At 46.5% G+C, this 18,997-nt stretch overlaps 2 protein-coding genes across 2 annotated transcripts; both read left to right on the top strand.

Moving 5' to 3' along the window:
- Window positions 1-2,183: 2,183 nt before the first annotated feature.
- LOC139813463 (uncharacterized) lies at window positions 2,184-8,583 on the top strand. Its single transcript, XM_071778975.1, has 2 exons — window positions 2,184-3,150; window positions 8,489-8,583. The coding sequence occupies exons 1-2, from the start codon at window positions 2,184-2,186 to the stop codon at window positions 8,581-8,583; spliced, it is 1,062 nt and encodes a 353-aa protein (XP_071635076.1).
- Window positions 8,584-11,977: 3,394 nt separating this feature from the next.
- On the top strand, window positions 11,978-12,952 carry LOC139813464 (stromelysin-2-like). The gene has a single exon (XM_071778976.1). It carries the CDS (start codon window positions 11,978-11,980, stop codon window positions 12,950-12,952), a length of 975 nt encoding a protein of 324 aa, XP_071635077.1.
- The last annotated feature ends 6,045 nt before the right edge of the window (window positions 12,953-18,997 follow it).

Here is an 18,997-nt window from a genome sequence, read left to right on the forward strand (position 1 = left end):
CTTCCCTTCGAACTGCACATACCCGGTTATCAGTTCTGCGGGCCCGGTACGCGTCTAGCGAAGAGACTAGCGCGCGGCGAAGAAGGCATCAATCCGTTGGACGCGGCGTGTCGGGAGCACAACATCGCGTATTCGCGAAGCGGCGAGCTCGCTGAGCGACACGTCGCCGATCGACGGCTCGCCGAGAGGGCGCGCGAGCGCGTCACCGCGAGGGATTCCACGGCCGGTGAGAGACTCGCCGCGGCGGCCGTATGGGCGGCTATGAAGACGAAGACGAAGCTGGGCATGGGTATGGAACGCAAAAGGAAAACGAGAAAAGGAACAGGATTGAGGAGAAGCGCGAAGACGAGAAGGAAGAAGCGAAGGATACTTCCGACGGCGAAACGCGGCGGCTTCTTGCCCTTTCTACCGATGTTGGGCGCTCTCGGTTCCTTGATCGGTGGCGCGGCCGGCGTGGCCAAAGCGGTGAGCGCCAACAAAGCGGCGCAAAAACAGCTCGACGAATTGCAGCGACACAATCGCGCGATGGAGGGTCGCGGGTTGTACCTCGCGCCGTATAAGAAGCGCGGAGGTGGCGTGAGGAGAGTCGGCAAAAAAAAACCTCGCGTAAAAAGGCGAAGTTAGCGCGTCTACCTCCGTACGGCGTCACGACCGATGAACAGCTCGATCGAGCGGCGCGTCGCCTGCGCGTGCCGTTCTTCCGCGGGGTGTTTATGCGCGACGCTCTGCCGACGAGGGTGCGACGCGCGGAGTGCGGCATCGTGAATCTCGACGACGTGGTGGGCCCGGGCACGCATTGGGTCGCTTACGCGAAAAAAGGAAACTCGGCGATCTACTTCGACGCGTTTGGAAATCTCCGCCCGCCGAGGGATCTTGCGCGGTATCTCGGCGACGGGGGCGGCGAGAGCGCGATTGTGACGTACAATCGTCGCGCGTTCCAGACATTCGATCAGAGAATCTGCGGACAGCTGTGCCTGCGATTTCTTCGCGAGATCGATTGGGGGGAAGCGGGCGGACGATCGACGTTCTCCCGCGATGTCGCTGACGCTCACGTTGACCGGGACCGGCAGCGTTCTCACGGCGAGTCACTTTCCCGCTTTGGATCTGAGCGACGGCGAATACGAGCTGGGTTTGGCGACTTTTGAGACGTACAATTCGATACCGAACGTTACGTCCGCGAACAATCGCTTCTACTACGGCGGGGACGACCGGAGAATCGTCGTTCCGGAAGGTTCGTACGAGTTGCGAGCCGTGAGCAGATATCTGCGCGCCGCTATTCTCCATCGCGAACGTCGCGCCCGCGAGAGAGACAAAATTAAGGAGAAAGGAGGAAAACCGCGGACCGACGACGCTGGACGGGCAAAAGAAAAAAACCGAACGGAGAAGGACGAAACCGACGACGAGATTTATCGCGCATACGTGGACGAAGACGACGACGACGACGACAACGATGGCGACGGTTATGACATATACGGGGACGACGACGGTGGCGACAGAGTGCTCGATCTTTGCGCCAACAAGAATACCATGAGAAGCGAGATAAAATGCGCCTACCGAGTGAATTTTACAAAACCGAACAACATCGGTTCTCTTTTGGGTTTCTCGAGCGATCGTATCCTAAAACCGAACAAATGGTACGTTTCCGACGGACCCGTTGACGTCATGAGCGTGAACATAATTCGCATCGAGTGTAGTATCACCGCGGGAGCGTACAGCAACGGACGCTCGGTGCACGCGATACACGAATTCGCGCCGAAAGTTCCACCGGGATATAAACTGTCGGATACTCCGACGCAGATCATTTACCTCCCGATCGTCGCGCGAAACGTCACCGATATCACGGTGCGAGTCGTGGATCAGAAAGATCGGCTGATCGACTTTCGCGGCGAGGAGATAACGATCAGATTGCACGTACGTCGTCGTCACGGTTAGTGTGTGTGTGCGCGTATCCCTGAAGAAAGAGAGAGCGAGAGGAGGGATGCTCGTTCTGAACGGATCTAGCGCGAATTGTACGAACGAGCGAGCTAGCCCGTTCTACGACGAGATCGGAAGCGTAGGAAAGAGAAGAGGTGGAGGAGGGGGACCCGTTCTCAGCAACGCCAACGTCAGATTCCTACGATCGCTGGGTCTCGCCGTGAGAAACGCGTCACCGTCGAGCCGTTTCTACCTCGAGAGGAAAAATCATGGCCGACATCCTGAGTATCGGCGGTGAGCCGATCTTCGACGAGCGCATCGTCGGAATCGAGACTCACACGTATAACCCATACGTCAACACGACGTTCAGACACAACGACGAGATACGAATACCCATACAGCAGCAGGATCTGTATACACTGCCGTGCGATAGTTTCCTGTACGTCGAGGGACGACTCAACGACGACGGCGCGACGAATGAGGAACAATACGCGAAATTAGTCAACAACTGCGTCGCGTTTATGTTCGACGAAATTCGATACGAGCTCGACGGCGTGGAGATCGACCGGTGTAGAAACGTCGGCATAACCAGCACGATAAAGAACTACGTGTCGCTGACCGTCGAACGAGCCAGAAAACTGCAGAACGCTGGATGGAGTTATCCGACGAGCGAATCGAATCTGAACAACGCGTCCCATCAATTCAACTTTTGCGTACCTTTGAATATTCTTTTGGGTTTCTGCGAGGACTACAGACGCGTGGTGATAAACGCGCGACACGAGCTTATCCTGATACGCTCTCGTAGCGACCACAACTGCGTCGTAGATCCGAAGAAGACCGTGCCGAGAGATCCGGCCAAAGATCCTAAAATTACGTTGTTGAAAGTGCAATGGCGTATGCCTCACGTGGCGCTGAACGACGTGACTAAATTATCGCTGTTGCGAACGTTGGAGAGCGGACGATTTCTGAGCGCGGGCTTTCGCTCTTGGGATTTGTACGAATTTCCCCTGTTGCAGAGCACGACCAAGCATTCGTGGGCCGTGAAAGCCGCGCCGCAATTGGAGAAGCCGCAATACGTCATATTCGCGCTGCAGACCGGACGGCGAAACGAATTCGCGGGCGACGCCTCGAGGTTCGATCATTGCGCGCTCGCCAACGTGAAATTGTATCTCAACTCGGAATTCTATCCCTACGACGACGTGAACGTGGATTTCGAGAGCGACAAGTTCCCGTGCTGTACGAGATGTACGCGAAATTTCGAGGAGCGTACTACGGGAACGGTCGCGACGACGCGCTCTTTTCCCCGCACGAATTCGCGCGGGTAGCTCCGCTCGCGGTGATCGATTGTTCCCGTCAAAACGAATCGGTGAAGAGCGCCACCGTGGACGTGCGCATCGAGTTCGAAAACAAGGAAAACGTTCCGCCGAAAACCACAGCTTTTTGTCTCATCGTTCACGATCGAGTCATCGAGTACAGTCCGCTGACCAACGTGGTGCGCAAAATTATCTAACGGAAATTGAGGTTGTGGAAATACCTCATCCGGGAAACTGAAAATGCGATTGCGAGAATACCTCATCCGGGAAACGGAAAAATGTAGTTATGAGGTTATTTTTATCCCGGAAACGAGGAATATATAAATTCGCGGGTTTCTTCCATCGTTTCTCAGTCTGTTAGGAACGAGCAACTTTAAACGAACGTCTGTTCTTTAATTTTTTTCCAACGCGCGCCGACGCAATGGCGACAGCGGCAACGACGACGACGATCTTTGTTTCTATTTGAATCTCCGCGTTATAAGGAAGCCTGTTTCGAGTCGTCAGTTCTCTTCGTTAGTAATTGCAGGAGAAGGAATGAAGTAGTTCTGTATAGAGTGTTCGCTTACGTTTAATGGTACAGTGGTTTTTGCTGTCACAAAATGAGTCACAATGCCTTGGCGCAGTAAAGTCTGCAGTAATATCGCAGAGGAGGGTGTGCTTACGCTCCTTATAATTATTCAGCGGACTTCGCGTAACGAGAGTTTTAGCCTCGTGCGTTCACTGTGCGTGCTTGGAGCAGACTCTGTCCCCTACTCCCGAATTCGGAGCTTAGATCGCTACCGCAATCGGCGCTTTCGGTATCGCCCGATCACTGCTGTCCTCGTGCGCCTATTTTCATAACCATCTCAGACTCATTCCCGAACAATCTTCGTCGACCTGCAAGGATTCACGGTGGGCGATAGATTCGTCGCGAAGGAGGTGGCCGTGTTGCGAAGCGAGACACGCGTGCTCGTGTCTGTGAAGTTGGCATATCATTTTCCAGCAGATCAAAAATAAAAGGAAGTTTTTGTCGCATGCAGTCGAGTTCTATAGTTCCTGATACTTTTTAGTAATAGTTCTGGTGATTTTACCCAAAAAACAGTCGATCGAAAAAATGATCTGCTAACTTCCCGTAGCAGTTCATTTTCTAGCAAATCAAAAATAAAAAAGAGTTCTTGTCGCATGCAGTCGAGTTCTATAGTTCTTGATACTTTTTAATAATAGTTCTGTTGATTTTCCATTGAAAAAATTATCTGCTAATTTTCCAAAATTTCGGAGTTCCGGTTTATTTAAAATATTTTTCGAATAGTTCTGAGCATACTGAAGCATTTTCTAAAAAGTTCCCGACATCAGCAATGTTGTACGATTGTTTAAAAAATTAATACCGCTCGAAAACAGAGTATTTAGAGAGAATAGGGGATATGCTGTACGAAATGTCGCAGTTCCGGTTTATCTAAAATATTTTTCGAATAGTTCTGAACATACTAAAGCATTTTCTAAAGAGCTCCCGACCCTGGCAATGTTGTACGATTGTTTAAAAAATGTAATACCGTTCGAAAACCGAGTATTTAGAGATAATAGGGTGATATGCTGTACGAAATGTCGCAGTTCCGGTTTATCTAAAATATTTCTCGAATAGTTCTAAACATACTAAAGCATTTTCTAAAGAGTTCCCGACCCCGGCAATGTCGTATGATTGTTTAAAAAATTAATACCGCTCGAAAACCGAGTATTCAGAGAGAATAGGGTAATATGCTGTACGAAATGTCGCAATTCCGGTTTATCTAAAATATTTTTCGAATATTCTGAGCATACTGAAGCATTTTCTAAAGAGTTCTCGACATTAGCAATGTTGTACGATTGTTTAAAAAATTAATACCGCCCAAAACCAATACTTAGAGAGAATAGTGTGATATGCTGTACGAAATGTCGCAGTTCCGGTTTATCTAAAATATTTCTCGAATAGTTCTGAACATACTAAAGCATTTTCTAAAAAGTTGCCGACCCTTAGCAATGTTGTATGATTGTTTAAAAAATTAATACCGCCCAAAAACCGAGTACTTAGAGAGAATAGGGTGATATGCTGTACGAAATGTCGCAGTTCCGGTTTATCTAAAATATTTCTCGAATAGTTCTGAACATACTAAAGCATTTTCTAAAAAGTTCCCGACCCTGGCAATGTCGTATGATTGTTTAAAAAATTAATACCGCTCGAAAACCGAGTATTCAGAGAGAATAGGGTGATATGCTGTACGAAATGTCGCAGTTCCGGTTTATCTAAAATATTTCTCGAATAGTTCTGAACATACTAAAGCATTTTCTAAAGAGTTCCCGACCCTGGCAATGTCGTATGATTGTTTAAAAAATTAATACCGCTCGAAAACCGAGTATTTAGAGAGAATAGGGTGATATGCTGTACGAAATGTCGCAGTTCCGGTTTATCTAAAATATTTCTCGAATAGTTCTGAACATACTAAAGCATTTTCTAAAAAGTTGCCGACCCTGGCAATGTTGTATGATTGTTTAAAAAATTAATACCGCTCGAAAACCGAGTATTTAGAGAGAATAGGGTGATATGCTGTACGAAATGTCGCAGTTCCGGTTTATCTAAAATATTTCTCGAATAGTTCTGAACATACTAAAGCATTTTCTAAAGAGTTCCCGACCCTGGCAATGTCGTATGATTGTTTAAAAAATTAATACCGCTCGAAAACCGAGTATTTAGAGAGAATAGGGTGATATGCTGTACGAAATGTCGCAGTTCCGGTTTATCTAAAATATTTCTCGAATAGTTCTAAACATACTAAAGCATTTTCTAAAGAGTTCCCGACCCTGGCAATGTCGTATAATTGTTTAAAAAATTAATACCGCTCGAAAACCGAGTATTTAGAGAGAATAGGGTGATATGCTGTACGAAATGTCGCAGTTCCGGTTTATCTAAAATATTTCTCGAATAGTTCTGAACATACTAAAGCATTTTCTAAAAAGTTCCCGACCCTGGCAATGTCGTATGATTGTTTAAAAAATTAATACCGCTTGAAAAAACCGAGTATTTAGAGAGAATAGGGTGATATGCTGTACGAAATGTCGCAGTTCCGGTTTATCTAAAATATTTCTCGAATAGTTCTGAACATACTAAAGCATTTTCTATAGAGTTCCCGACCCTGGCAATGTCGTATGATTGTTTAAAGAATTAATACCGTTCGAAAACCGAGTATTTAGAGAGAATAGGGTGATATGCTGTACGAAATGTCGGAGTTCCGGTTTATCTAAAATATTTCTCGAATAGTTCTGAACATACTAAAGCATTTTCTAAAAAGTTCCCGACCCTGGCAATGTCGTATGATTGTTTAAAAAATTAATACCGCTTGAAAACAATCATTGCCAGGGTCGGGAACTTTTTAGAAAATGCTTTAGTATGTTCAGAACTATTCGAAAAATATTTTAGATAAACCGGAACTGCGACATTTCGTACAGCATATCACACTATTCTCTCTAAGTACTCGGTTTTTGAGCGGTATTAATTTTTTAAACAATCGTACAACATTGCTAATAGACGGAGAGCTGGCTACATAAAAATGCAAGGTATAAGGTACATGAAATATTTATAGCTAGAGAGGTTCCATTAGCACTCCCGAACACTGAGTGACCAGTCTGCCTGCGCGCTTAGGAAGATTAAGGCGGGGGTGGACGGTCAAAAATGACAAATTTTACAAGGAAAAAAATGATAAAACTCAGGGATAAAAATTATAGGAATGTTAAGTATTTGTTGCTACGAAACGCGGAAAATTATTGGCAGACGATTTCGTGGAAGAGAAAGGGCCGGCAGACTGCAACAAAGCGGCGTTAACTTTTGAGAAAAAAAAATGATAAGGTACATGATTAAAAATTATTGGTAATAATTACTAAACTGTTAACGAAGCTTTGTGCTAAATGACGAAAAAACTGAAGACAACATCGAGGCAGATTGTAATGAAGAGCGCGGTTTCGATCGCGCTTAATGAGGTAGTTTCGTACGATGCGCTACTATGATATGTTATTTTGTTATTTATATGAATATATTACGTGTTTCTTTTTTCCATTAATGGATTTAGTTTGTATTCATTCTTTTATTGTTAAAAATAAAATAATTAATATTTATTTATTATATTGAATCTAATAGCGAATTCGGGCGCTTGCACTGATGCACACTGAGGTGCGCACTAAAGCTTGTTTATAATCTATTCTTATATTTAAAGTCGCTTAAATACACATTTAAAAACTTTTTAGCCAATAAAACAATCTGTAATATCTATGTGGATCCTGTACAAATCATTTTATAGGCTAAGAAGTATTTAAGATGATCTGTAAATATAACAATTGATTAAGAATAAGCCTTAGTGCACACTCAGTGTGCACTAGTGCAAGAGCCCGAATTCGCTATAAATTGTTACTAATTAATTTCATAACATTTTTGATCTGCAGTTGAAAACTATATATAAACATTTTTCTACAAGTTTTAAAATAATATATTTTAATAGATTTAATAGAGGTTTTAATAGATTGAAAGATTCGAAAATTATATTCGAAAATTCAACGCAGGTATAAAAACCGTTTGAAACGGTTCAGAGGGACCAAGCGGCCGAGAAACAGCTGTATAGTAGAGGCTGGAGAAGGTCATTTATGATAATAAAGATAATATAAATATAAGAGAGTTCAGTATACTCGAAAACTCGACAGTGAACAGACGTCCAACGTGTATTGTGCCGAATTTTATTTTTCTTCAGCGGCTTTTAGAATCTTTATTTATTGTTCATTTATTATTTATTTATTATTTATTATTTATATAATCTTTATTTATTATTTATATTTTGCAAATGTCAGTGAACTATTCGCAAAATGAGTTCGGAGCAAAAGTGTGTATTTTGTAACAACAGCAGTAAAACTAAAATCACACTTTTTATAAAATTTTGGAAAAATGCAGGAAGATTTTAAAAATTCGTGTGACCTACAAGCTAAAGTATAATGAACTTATTTTATCCACAACTGCAGATAAAATCAATGGGTACCATGAAAATTGTTATAGTAATTTCACGGCTATTAAAAAAAAGTATGTTGACAATTATAGTGAATTGGTGAAATTACAGCAGTCTGGAAATACAATACCGGAGCCTGATCCTAGTAAGTACATAAATTCTTATATGACTTTTTCAATACATTGTTGATAAATAATAAAACTAATTTATTGTTTATTTTATGTAGCTAATAACGAATCGATTGCCTCATCTAATGTCGTTTTTCAGCAGATATCAACGAAATCGAATCTGAGGATGATATCGATTGCGAAAGCGAAGAAGATATGCAGTACGATGAATCCGATGCAAACAGCGAAATATAATAAGTCTACAATTTTTAATAGTATTTTTATGTTAATGAAAAAATTATTCTAATGTTAAACATATCTTTTAGCACTTATTATATATATAATATAGAATTGTTATCTTATTGTCGACATGATATATATATAAACAAAATAACATATCGTAGTAACGCATCGTACGGAACTAACTCGTTAAGCGCAATCGAAACCGCGCTCTTCATTACAATCTGCCTCGATGTTGTCTTCAGTTTTTTCGTCTGCCATTTAGCACATAGCTTCGTTAACAGTTTAGTAATCATTACCAATAATTTTTAATCATGTACCTTATCAGTTTTTTTTCACAAAAGTTAACGCCGCTTTGTTGCAGTCTGCCGGCTCTTTCTCTTCCACGAAATCGTCTGCCAATAATTTTCCGCGTTTTGTAGCAACAAATACTTAACATTCCTATAATTTTTATCCCTGAGCTTTATCATTTTTTTCCTTGTAAAATTTGTCATTTTTGACCATCCACCCCCGCCTTAATCTTCCTAAGCGCGCAGGCAGACTGGTCACTCAGTGTTCGGGAGTGATAATAGAACCTCTCTAGCTATAAATATTTCATGTACCTTATACCTTGCATTTTTATGTAGCCAGCTCTTAGACTATAATGTCGGGAACTCTTTAGAAAATGCTTTAGTATGTTCAGAACTATTTGAGAAATATTTTAGATAAACCGGAACTGCGACATTTCGTACAGCATATCACCCTATTCTCTCTAAATACTCGGTTTTCGAGCGGTATTAATTTTTTAAACAATCATACAACATTGCTAGGGTCGGCAACTTTTTAGAAAATGCTTTAGTATGTTCAGAACTATTCGAGAAATATTTTAGATAAACCGGAACTGCGACATTTCGTACAGCATATCACCCTATTCTCTCTAAATACTCGGTTTTCGAACGGTATTACATTTTTTAAACAATCATAGAACATTGCCAGGGTCGGGAACTTTTTAGAAAATGCTTTAGTATGTTCAGAACTATTCGAGAAATATTTTAGATAAACCGGAATTGCGACATTTCGTACAGCATATCACCCTATTCTCTTTTAAATACTCTCTTAAAAAGTATCAGGAACTATAGAACTCGACTGCATGCGACAAGAACTGCCTTTTATTTTTGATCTGCTGGAAAATGATATGCCAACTTTACAGACACCGCGTGCTCGCGCATCACGTGTTTCACGCACCGATGAGTTGGAATCTGCTGACGAGCTCCGAGAAAGCGAGAGCCAGTTGGTTGATAGCGAACCATCACGGCCTTTGTTGGGAGGACGGCGACACGGACTATCGCCAGGCGAAGACGATCATTCGACGCGCGGTGCGCGACAACCTGGACGAGTTGTGTGAGACGGAGGAGACGCCCAACGCGCGAATCTACGTGAAAGGTCTCGAGAAGAAGAAATGGCTGCAGAATATTCTCGGCGACGTCGACGCGACGATCGTGACCGTCGACGTGGAGTACGAGGACATCGATCGGTTGGAGTCTCTTCGCACCGATCGCGCGTTTCGCTACCGGCGTCACCAACGGTGCTGCGCCATGGAGAACGTGATGAAGTTGCGCGATTGGTGGATCGAGCAACGCAAATGTTTCGCCAGCATCGACTCCGCGAATTGAATTACTTTATAAATTGTGCAATCTTGTTTCAATTGGCCAGTTGGGTCGAAAATAAAACGACTTATTTTGAATTATTTGCTGGCGACGGAAATTGTTTTGTTTATTTATAAATTTGTGTAAAAAAAAAAAACGTTATATATTACTGGTTTAATATAATTTCATTTTTTAACGTATTAATCGTTTTATCTTATTGCGTTGCTCGTTTTTTTTTATTTTGTATATATTGTGTTTAATCGTTTATTTTTTACTCCATTGTATCATATATATCCTTTTATCTATATTTTATCAAATAAAGATCGACGTAAAATCTATGACAAACGGTGTTCCTCTTTTCGCATACCACCTCCGTATTTATATACGTATACATTATATGCTACCGAGCGCGCGAAAATGGCCGGTCGCGGCAGCGCGTAACAATGGCCGGTCGCGGGAACGCGATACACCTTAACGCGACAAACAGAGAAACGGCGAGCGAAAGCGAGAGCGCGATACGGGGGTGGGGCTCCAGCGCGAGATGCGGTGAGGAACGCAAGCGAGCAAGCGAGCGAGCGATAACGCCAAGCGTCAGATCGAGTGCGGAAGCGAGCGGTGAAGAAAACGCGATATCGTTAAAACATTTATTTTCACTGTTAATATTTATTTGTAATACAATATTATATAGCATATTATAAATAAACTTCTGTCATTTAATAAAATTTTTTCAATATATCGTATTTCACATTTTTTTCACATTTTTTTTACATTGGGAGGCCCAACATACGGGGACATCGTCGTTGATGGTCACTGTTTCTTGGGGGTTCAGGTTCGGAGAATCCCCCTCGTCGTCGTCTCTCTCGCAACGACCCGCCTCTTCGTGCGAGTCCAGCCGCGCGATGTCCCTATGCATCCCACGAAGTTTCGTCACGAACAATCTGATCTGGTTGCGAGATTTTTTCACCAAGGAAGTAATGATAGCCCTACGCAAAAAATACAATTAATAAATATAAATAAATATAAATATGAATAATAAATATAAATAATTGTAAATAATTATAAATATACATAAATATAAAATTTATCGTTTGATTATATTATAAGAAATAATTTCACGTTTGAAAGCGACACGTTTTTTCGAGCATTGCGGCATCCTCGTCCACGTGAACGGTGAGTTGCAAAAAAGGAGGCACCTTTTCCGTTAGCACTTCACGCGCTGCTGCAACTGCCGCACCATGTTGCAATAATCCTCAACCTCCCTCGTCAGGGCTGTGGTTTGATTTTGTAATACATCACACACGCATTTTAAATCGTTAAGTTTCTCCATCGTCTTGAGTTCACTCGAAGAGTGCGGATAGACTACGCCCAAGTCTAGTCTCGAGTTCTTATATATGGTAAAAAAAGGGTGTTGCCCATGGGTGTTGCGATAGAAAAATATACTAAGAATAGCATTTTATTGCGTGAGGAAAATATGAATCGATGGAAAATACGCATCGAGGAAAATACGCATCGAGGAAAATAATTAATGCATTTTTTTTTATCAAACCGACTCATCCGCCGGAATCGTTGACGCAATTTTTCCTTATCAGGCCGGCTCATCCGCCGGGATCTACGACGCATTTTTTTTTTTACGCCCGAGACCCCCCGCCGCGCCGCCACCTATCCGCGTTGTCGCTAACGATCTTTATTGCGTAAATGTTCGCATCCGGAGCGCTCGTCGAGATCGCGCTCAAACCGCAACGCGCCGTCATCGCGGTTTCACCGTCTCTCTCTCGCTCTCGACGATGCGGCTCGCGTACATAATCGCGTTAACCGCGTGTTTTATCGCCGCGGCGTGCATCAATTCCACAATTACGGACGAAAATTACGCGCTCACGTTCGACTACCTGCAGAAATACGGATATCTGTCCAAAGACGTGGACGCGGTTCCGGCTCAGAGACGAAACGACGTTTTTCGCAAAGCCTTCAAGAATTTTCAGAATTACTACAATTTATCCGGCGACGGAACGCCCAACAACGAAACGCTGCAATTCATGAGTAAACCGCGATGCGGTTTCCGAGATATTTTGAAGCACGGAACGAAAGCGAGCCTGTCCAAATGGCCGAAGACGCACCTGACGTGGCATTTTCACTTAGCCGACGAAACCGAGCTGAACACGGCGCAGGCCGCGTTCGACCTGTGGTCGCAGCATTCGGCATTGACGTTCGAACGCTCCGAAACGTCGAATGCCGACATTATAATATCTTGGCGACGCCTACTACACTATAACACGAACACCAAGATAAACGGAGCATTTTGCTCGGACAAATTCGACGGCCCCGGCAACGTGCTCGCCCACGCGTCTCTCCCGACGGACCAAGCGGGATTCGTTTCCGAGGTGCACGTCGACGGGGACGAGCCGTGGCACATTTACGTCAACAAACATTCCGCGGATAAGTTTTCCCTGCATTACACGCTGACGCACGAGATCGGCCACTCCCTCGGATTGGTGCACAACAAGCGCAAAACATCGGTGATGTTCGCGATACAACCGGACCAGCAATATCCGGTGAAGCTCGACCAAAACGACATCGCCGACATTCAACGTTTGTACGGTGAAAAAATTCCGAACGATCCGCCGCGTCGGACGCCAGCGCCGCCGCCGCCGCCGCCGCCGTCGCCGGACCTGTGCAGCCTCGATCGCGTGAACGGGATATTGATTTTGGAAAATCGAATGTACATCTCGTACAAACGTTTGGTCGATCGATCTGGACGGTAGGACGTACAACGGACCTTTAGCCCTCTCGAATCACATGAGCTTTCTTCACGACAATTACACGCGCGTGACCGCTGCCTATCAATGGGGGTCCGGCGATCTCATGGTGTTCGTAGATAATTTGGTATACTTGGTTCAATATCCGGAATTTAGTCTGCGGCCAGGTTGGCCGAAGACCCTGCAAGAACTCGGATTTTCCGAAAACGCGCTGATCAACGGAGCGGTGAACACCCACAGAGGACGTTCCTACGTGGTGTTTAACGGTAACGCGGTGGGCGAGATAGACGAATGCGACAAGGACAAGAGAGTCGCCAAATTTACGCCCCTCGAGGCGACGTTTCCCGGAATACCGACCGGCGTGACGTCGATATTCCGCTACATCGACGGCAATCTGTACTTCACCACTCGGGCGCAGTTTTACAAATTCAACGAATTTACGAGGACCGTCTCGTCGGCCGGTAAATTCGATCTGCGGATACTGAATATCGTCTCCCTAAGGCCGAACTGCTGCAGCAGTTGCGCGATCTCCTCGATCGAATCGTACGCCTTAACGATAACTCGCTAACGTCGGCGACGAGCGATTATTGGAACGATGACGACACCGGGGTTCGGCTCTCCGATCTCCGCATCCGCCGAAGGAAGTAGAGGACCGCGCAAATTTCCCACACCGCGCCACGCGTGACATAAGTCAGATCTTTTCTACTTATACCGACGTGTCCCTTCCAAGGCATCAGTGTCGCGTCGTCGGCCGAATACGACGCGTCGGAAAAAAAATCAGAAAGGAACGGTTACCGCGGCGCGAAATGTTCTTGACATTGGCCGATCGACCCGCGCCGAGGAGTATTTCCCCTACGGAGACGGCGGATTCGGAGGCGAACGACAACGGCAATAAAAGGCGGAGGATCAGTTCGATGGACGATCGCCATTATCTTTCTCGTCGCCAGGAATCGCGTCGCAGCTCTCATCCTCCAACCGACGCGCCCGTCGAGGATAATCGTCGTCGTCATCATCAGGAGTTTCGTTCCAACTTTCTCGTCGAATTGCCCCCTGTGCGCATCCTGACGACGCGTTATCTGCTGACGTCGACTGGCTATAAGTACATAGCCATAGGTATCACGATCAAGTCACCGTGGTACAGTATTCATACCACGCCTTCGTACGTGGATATCGCCCTGGGAGACAAACAAGGCAGGGAAATCTCCCTGACGCTCGACATGTGGAAAGGACTGGTCGAGCACAAACGCGACGTATTGTCGTGCATGGAACGCGCTCTCTCCGACGTAACTCACCCCCCCTCGCCGATGTCGATCGGAGGGATGACAATGCGATTCGGAGTGATCAACAACGGGCCGATCGTACGTATGGAGCTACCCAACCAGGCTCGCGTGGCGATGGTGCGCAAAACCCTGCTCACGCTGTACGATCTCCAATTTTGTGTGGATCGCGTCATCCGTGCGCTGAGCGCGGCGACCGAGGAGGTCGACGCGAAGTTTTTGCGCTATCGGGAGATAGCCGCCGCCGCGATGAAAATGGAAACTTCGGTTCAGACTGCGATACTGAAGAGCGATTTCTTCGATCCTGACAACATCGTCGACTGCGAGATAGCCGCGCTCTGTTTCCAATCCTTATAACGATGTCGCGTCTAAGAAATGTATATATTCGCGCGAGCGAAACAATGTAAACGCGCTTGTATTATTTTTGAATAAAAAAAAAAACTATATGCGTATCTCATCTGTGCGCTCTCTCTTTCTGTTTCCCCCTTTTTTCCCAAATCCGTATACCCATCTCCGCGCGACCGCGCTTACCTCCCGCGGTCGCGGCAATCGCGACGCCGAGTTTGAACGCGCGTTACATAAATTATCGCGAACGAAGAGACGAGTCATCTCACTTGATCTCGATACGTCGCGTCGGGATGGGCAGGAAAACCGCAAAACAAAAGGAGGAAAACCGCAAAACAAAACAAAAGAAGGAAACGACGAGAGCGACCGCGAACGAGTTCGAATGCGCGTTAAAAAAATTATCACGTATCGATCGAACGATGAGACGAGTCATCTCCATCGATCTCGATGAGTCGGGATGGGCAGGAAAACCACATCCTGCCCGTCGCGACGCGGATCAAAACGATCTTCGGACCGAGAGTTAAAAAAAAAACGACGACGACGAAGACGGGCGCGCGAGACCCCCCGCGAAACGAACCATCTAGAACGCGTCGTTCTTCCCCCCACCCCGAAACGTCCAGACGAGCGACCTCGAACGAGTTCGAACGAGTTCGGACGCGCCCGAACGCGCGCGCGACCGACGACGAAGAAAAAAAACAAACAAAAAATATTGGCCCGCGATTCTCCAAAACGGTCGGTAACGGCGCGAGCGCCGCTCCGAGCGCCCCCTCGGAAAATGCCCAAATCCCCGCAACGAGCCCCCGTTGGCGGCCCTGCCCCGCGCCGAACCACCGTTGGCGGCCCTGCCACACCCAACCTTACGTCAAATGTTCCTCTCGCGTCGCGCTCCCCCTCTCGCCCAGTTTTCTCTTCCCCCCGCATAGCCCCCCCTCCGGTGACCCTTTACACCGTTCCTCGACCCCCTCGCCCGCCGCTTACGGCGCTCCCCCCGTCTCTGTGAAGTTGGCACCTCACTTTCAAAAATCGAAAGATTTATCAACAGTTCTATTTGCACCCGCAATAGTTCTACAGTTCCTGCTAATTTTTAGAAATAGTTCTGTTGATTTAGTTAAAAAAAATGAATGTTGAAAATATGAGGTGCTAACTTCCCGTAGCACCTCATGTTTCGAAAAAAATAATTTTAACCATGACATTTTATAGTTCTCGAAAAGTTCTACAGTTCCTGATAGGTTTTAGCAATAGTTCCGGTCAATAAGTATTTTTAAACAAATTTTTAATCTGACCACGAGCACCTCAAGTTCCAAAAAAATTGATTTTTACCATGAAATTCTATAGTTCTCAAAAAGTTCTACAGTTTCTGATAGATTTTAGCAACAGTTCCGGCCTCTATAAATATTTTTTTAACAATTTTTTACTTTTACCGCTGGCACCGCACACAAGAGTAAAGTCATGAATCGCAGGCGGTTCCGATCGACTTCTTGACAGTTCTCGATAGTTCTCGCATAGTTCCAACAGTTTTTATAGGTTTTGGCAACAGTTCCGGCCTCCAAATATTTTTTTAACAATTTTTTACCGCTGGCACCGCACACAAGAGTAAAGTCATGAATCGCAAACAGTTCCGATCGATTTCTTGACAGTTCTCGATAGTTCTCGCATAGTTCCAACAGTTTTTATAGGTTTTAGCAACAGTTCCGGCCCCCAAATATTTTTTAAACAATTTTTTACTTTTACCGCTGGCACCGCACACAAGAGTAAAGTCATGAATCGCAGGCAGTTCCGATCGACTTCTTGACAGTTCTCGATAGTTCTCGCATAGTTCCAACAGTTTTTATAGGTTTTGGCAACAGTTCCGGCCTCCAAATATTTTTTAAACAATTTTTTACTGTTACCGCTGGCACCGCACACAAGAGTAAAGTCATGATTCGCAGGCACTCCGATCGACTTCTTGACAGTTCTCGATAGTTCTCGCATAGTTCCAACAGTTTTTATAGATTTTAGCAACAGTTCCGGCCTCCAAATATTTTTTAAACAATTTTTTACTTTTACCGCTGGCACCGCACACAAGAGTAAAGTCATGAATCGCAAGCAGTTCCGATCGACTTCTTGACAGTTCTCGATAGTTCTCGCATAGTTCCAACAGTTTTTATAGGTTTTAGCAACAGTTCCAGCCTCCAAATATTTTTTTAACAATTTTTTACTGTTACCGCTGGCACCGCACACAAGAGTAAAGTCATGAATCGCAGGCAGTTTTTTTTTTTTTTTTTTTTTTACGTGGTGGAAATCTTTAACTACTGGAATCCCTCGGATCCGCGAAGGCAACCAGTCACAGGAGCAACCAGTCACAGGGACAACCAGTCACGGAGGCCAAAGCCTCCGATCGGGGAGTGTCCCTGATCGGGGAGTGCTCCTGATCAGGGAGCGCCTTCGCTTCACCTCGGTTTGAAGCACCAGTAGCCCCTCCGAGGAGGGGAAGACACCCTGCCCCCGGGGTGGGACAGGGTAGTGCCGGATTCCGCGGAGAGCAGAGACCCAAAAGTCCCGCCAAAATTTTTTCTCCGCGGCCTACTGGCTAAAACCACCACGAGTGACCCTCACTGTACTGTACTGGGGAGGCCCCGGGAAACGCACTGATCCTTTCGTGGGCCCCCCCGTACGTCGCCCTTCTAGGCGATCAAGTCTAATTTGTGACGGATGGGTGCCACCACGCCCATCCGCCACCCCCCTTCCGGAGTTGCTCAAAATCTGAGCAGCGGCCGAGTGGATATCCCTGTCCACCCGACCGCCCCCCGGGTGAGGGGAGGAGGAGGAGGCAACGAAAGACGACAGGGGCAATGTCGCCCCTTCTACGCGAAGTGCCTTCCTCCTCCCCTCACTTCCCCTGATTGCGCGGTTGGGGGCCGCCGCCCCGGGAGAGCCATAAACTCTCCTCGTGACGGACGACCCCCCCGCCCCCGCGGACCGGGGGGAGCGCTAGTGACGGGAACCCCGAAGGGGATCCCGCCCGAGCCCCCGCCGGCCCGCCCCTTCTTCCTCCATCAACTTGCTTAGCACCAAAATGGGTGGTAGGGAGGCAGACCCAGCGGTCTGCCCCCGTTCCACCCCCTCCTCGGCATAACGCCCAACGCCAACACCAACCCCCTGAAAAAACGAACGAAGTGGGTGCCCGGGCACTGTGTGGGCAGGGGTTATGGAGCGTCCCTCGTCGGAGAGAGCGCCTCCCCCACCCGTGTCCGGTTGTTGTTAGTCGCTCCCATCGTCGCCGGAGCCGGAGCCGGAGCTCTCACTTTCCGACGACGTGGGAGGAGAAACCTCTCCCCTCCTAATTCTCTCGTCCGCCTCCTTCCGCGACATAACAGCGTCGCAGAAGGAGACGAACTTTTTCCACCTCTCCCTCCCGATATCCCCTGGCTCTGCCACAGCGGCTAACACCGCCGGGAGAGAGAGGTCCTGACCTGTCGCTGCCCCGAGGACACGGCGCTCCTCGTCCCACGCTGGGCACACCTTTAGGGTGTGCTGCGCCGTGTCCACCGCCTCGGGGCAGTAGTGGCAGCGTGTGGTGCGCTCCTTCCCGATGCGGTGCAGGTAGTCGCCAAAACATCCATGGCCTGTTACCACCTGCACCGCGTGGAAGGCAGCAAACCTCTTTTTGCTGCCCTCCACCCACTCCTCGAGTATTGGCTGGACCGCTTCGAGGACCCTCCTCCCATAGACCTTTTGCGGCCGTTGCGTCTGCAACAGGTCCGCAAGGTACGCCTTCCAGTCCTGGAGGAGGGCCTCCCTGGTTTGGAGCCTCAGCGCCTGTTTGGCCCTCGGCAGGATCACCCCGTGTACCCTCCTTATCTCACTGGCCGCCTCATACATTTTGGCGTATGATTTGGCCAGGAGCTTTATAGGGGGGATTCCCGCGAGGGCTGTCGCCCCCATGTGGGAGACCGTCCTGTACGCCCTGGCGGCCCTAAGCGCGATTATCCGCTGCGCGGCCGCCATCTTGGCGTTTAGGTGGATGCTACCACCCACCTTCTCCCACCATATCGGTGCTCCATAGAGCAGCACCGAATGGACGGTCGCCACATAGAGGCGACGCACAGTGGGCGAAATCCGGAAAAAATGGACAATAATCGGTAACTTAATTAATTCTGCAGTAAATTTTTTGAAAATTGGTATTCCTAGGTTGTTTTGGGCGTAGATTTCAAATTTTAAGTCAAAATGATCAAATTCAAAATGGTTGATTCAATATGGCGGACCGAAAAATCAAAACTGGATGGATTTTTTTGAAAATTGATATACATGAGTTATATTAGGGATGCTGATTTCGAATTTGTATTCAAAATGGTGGAATTCAAAATGGCTGATCCAATCTGGCGAAAATGTAGACAAAAATCGATAACTCATTGAATACTGAATAAAATCATTTTAAAATTGGTAATCC

Source organism: Temnothorax longispinosus, chromosome 5, assembly GCF_030848805.1.
Source record: "Temnothorax longispinosus isolate EJ_2023e chromosome 5, Tlon_JGU_v1, whole genome shotgun sequence".
NCBI classification, from domain to species: Eukaryota; Metazoa; Arthropoda; class Insecta; order Hymenoptera; family Formicidae; genus Temnothorax; species Temnothorax longispinosus.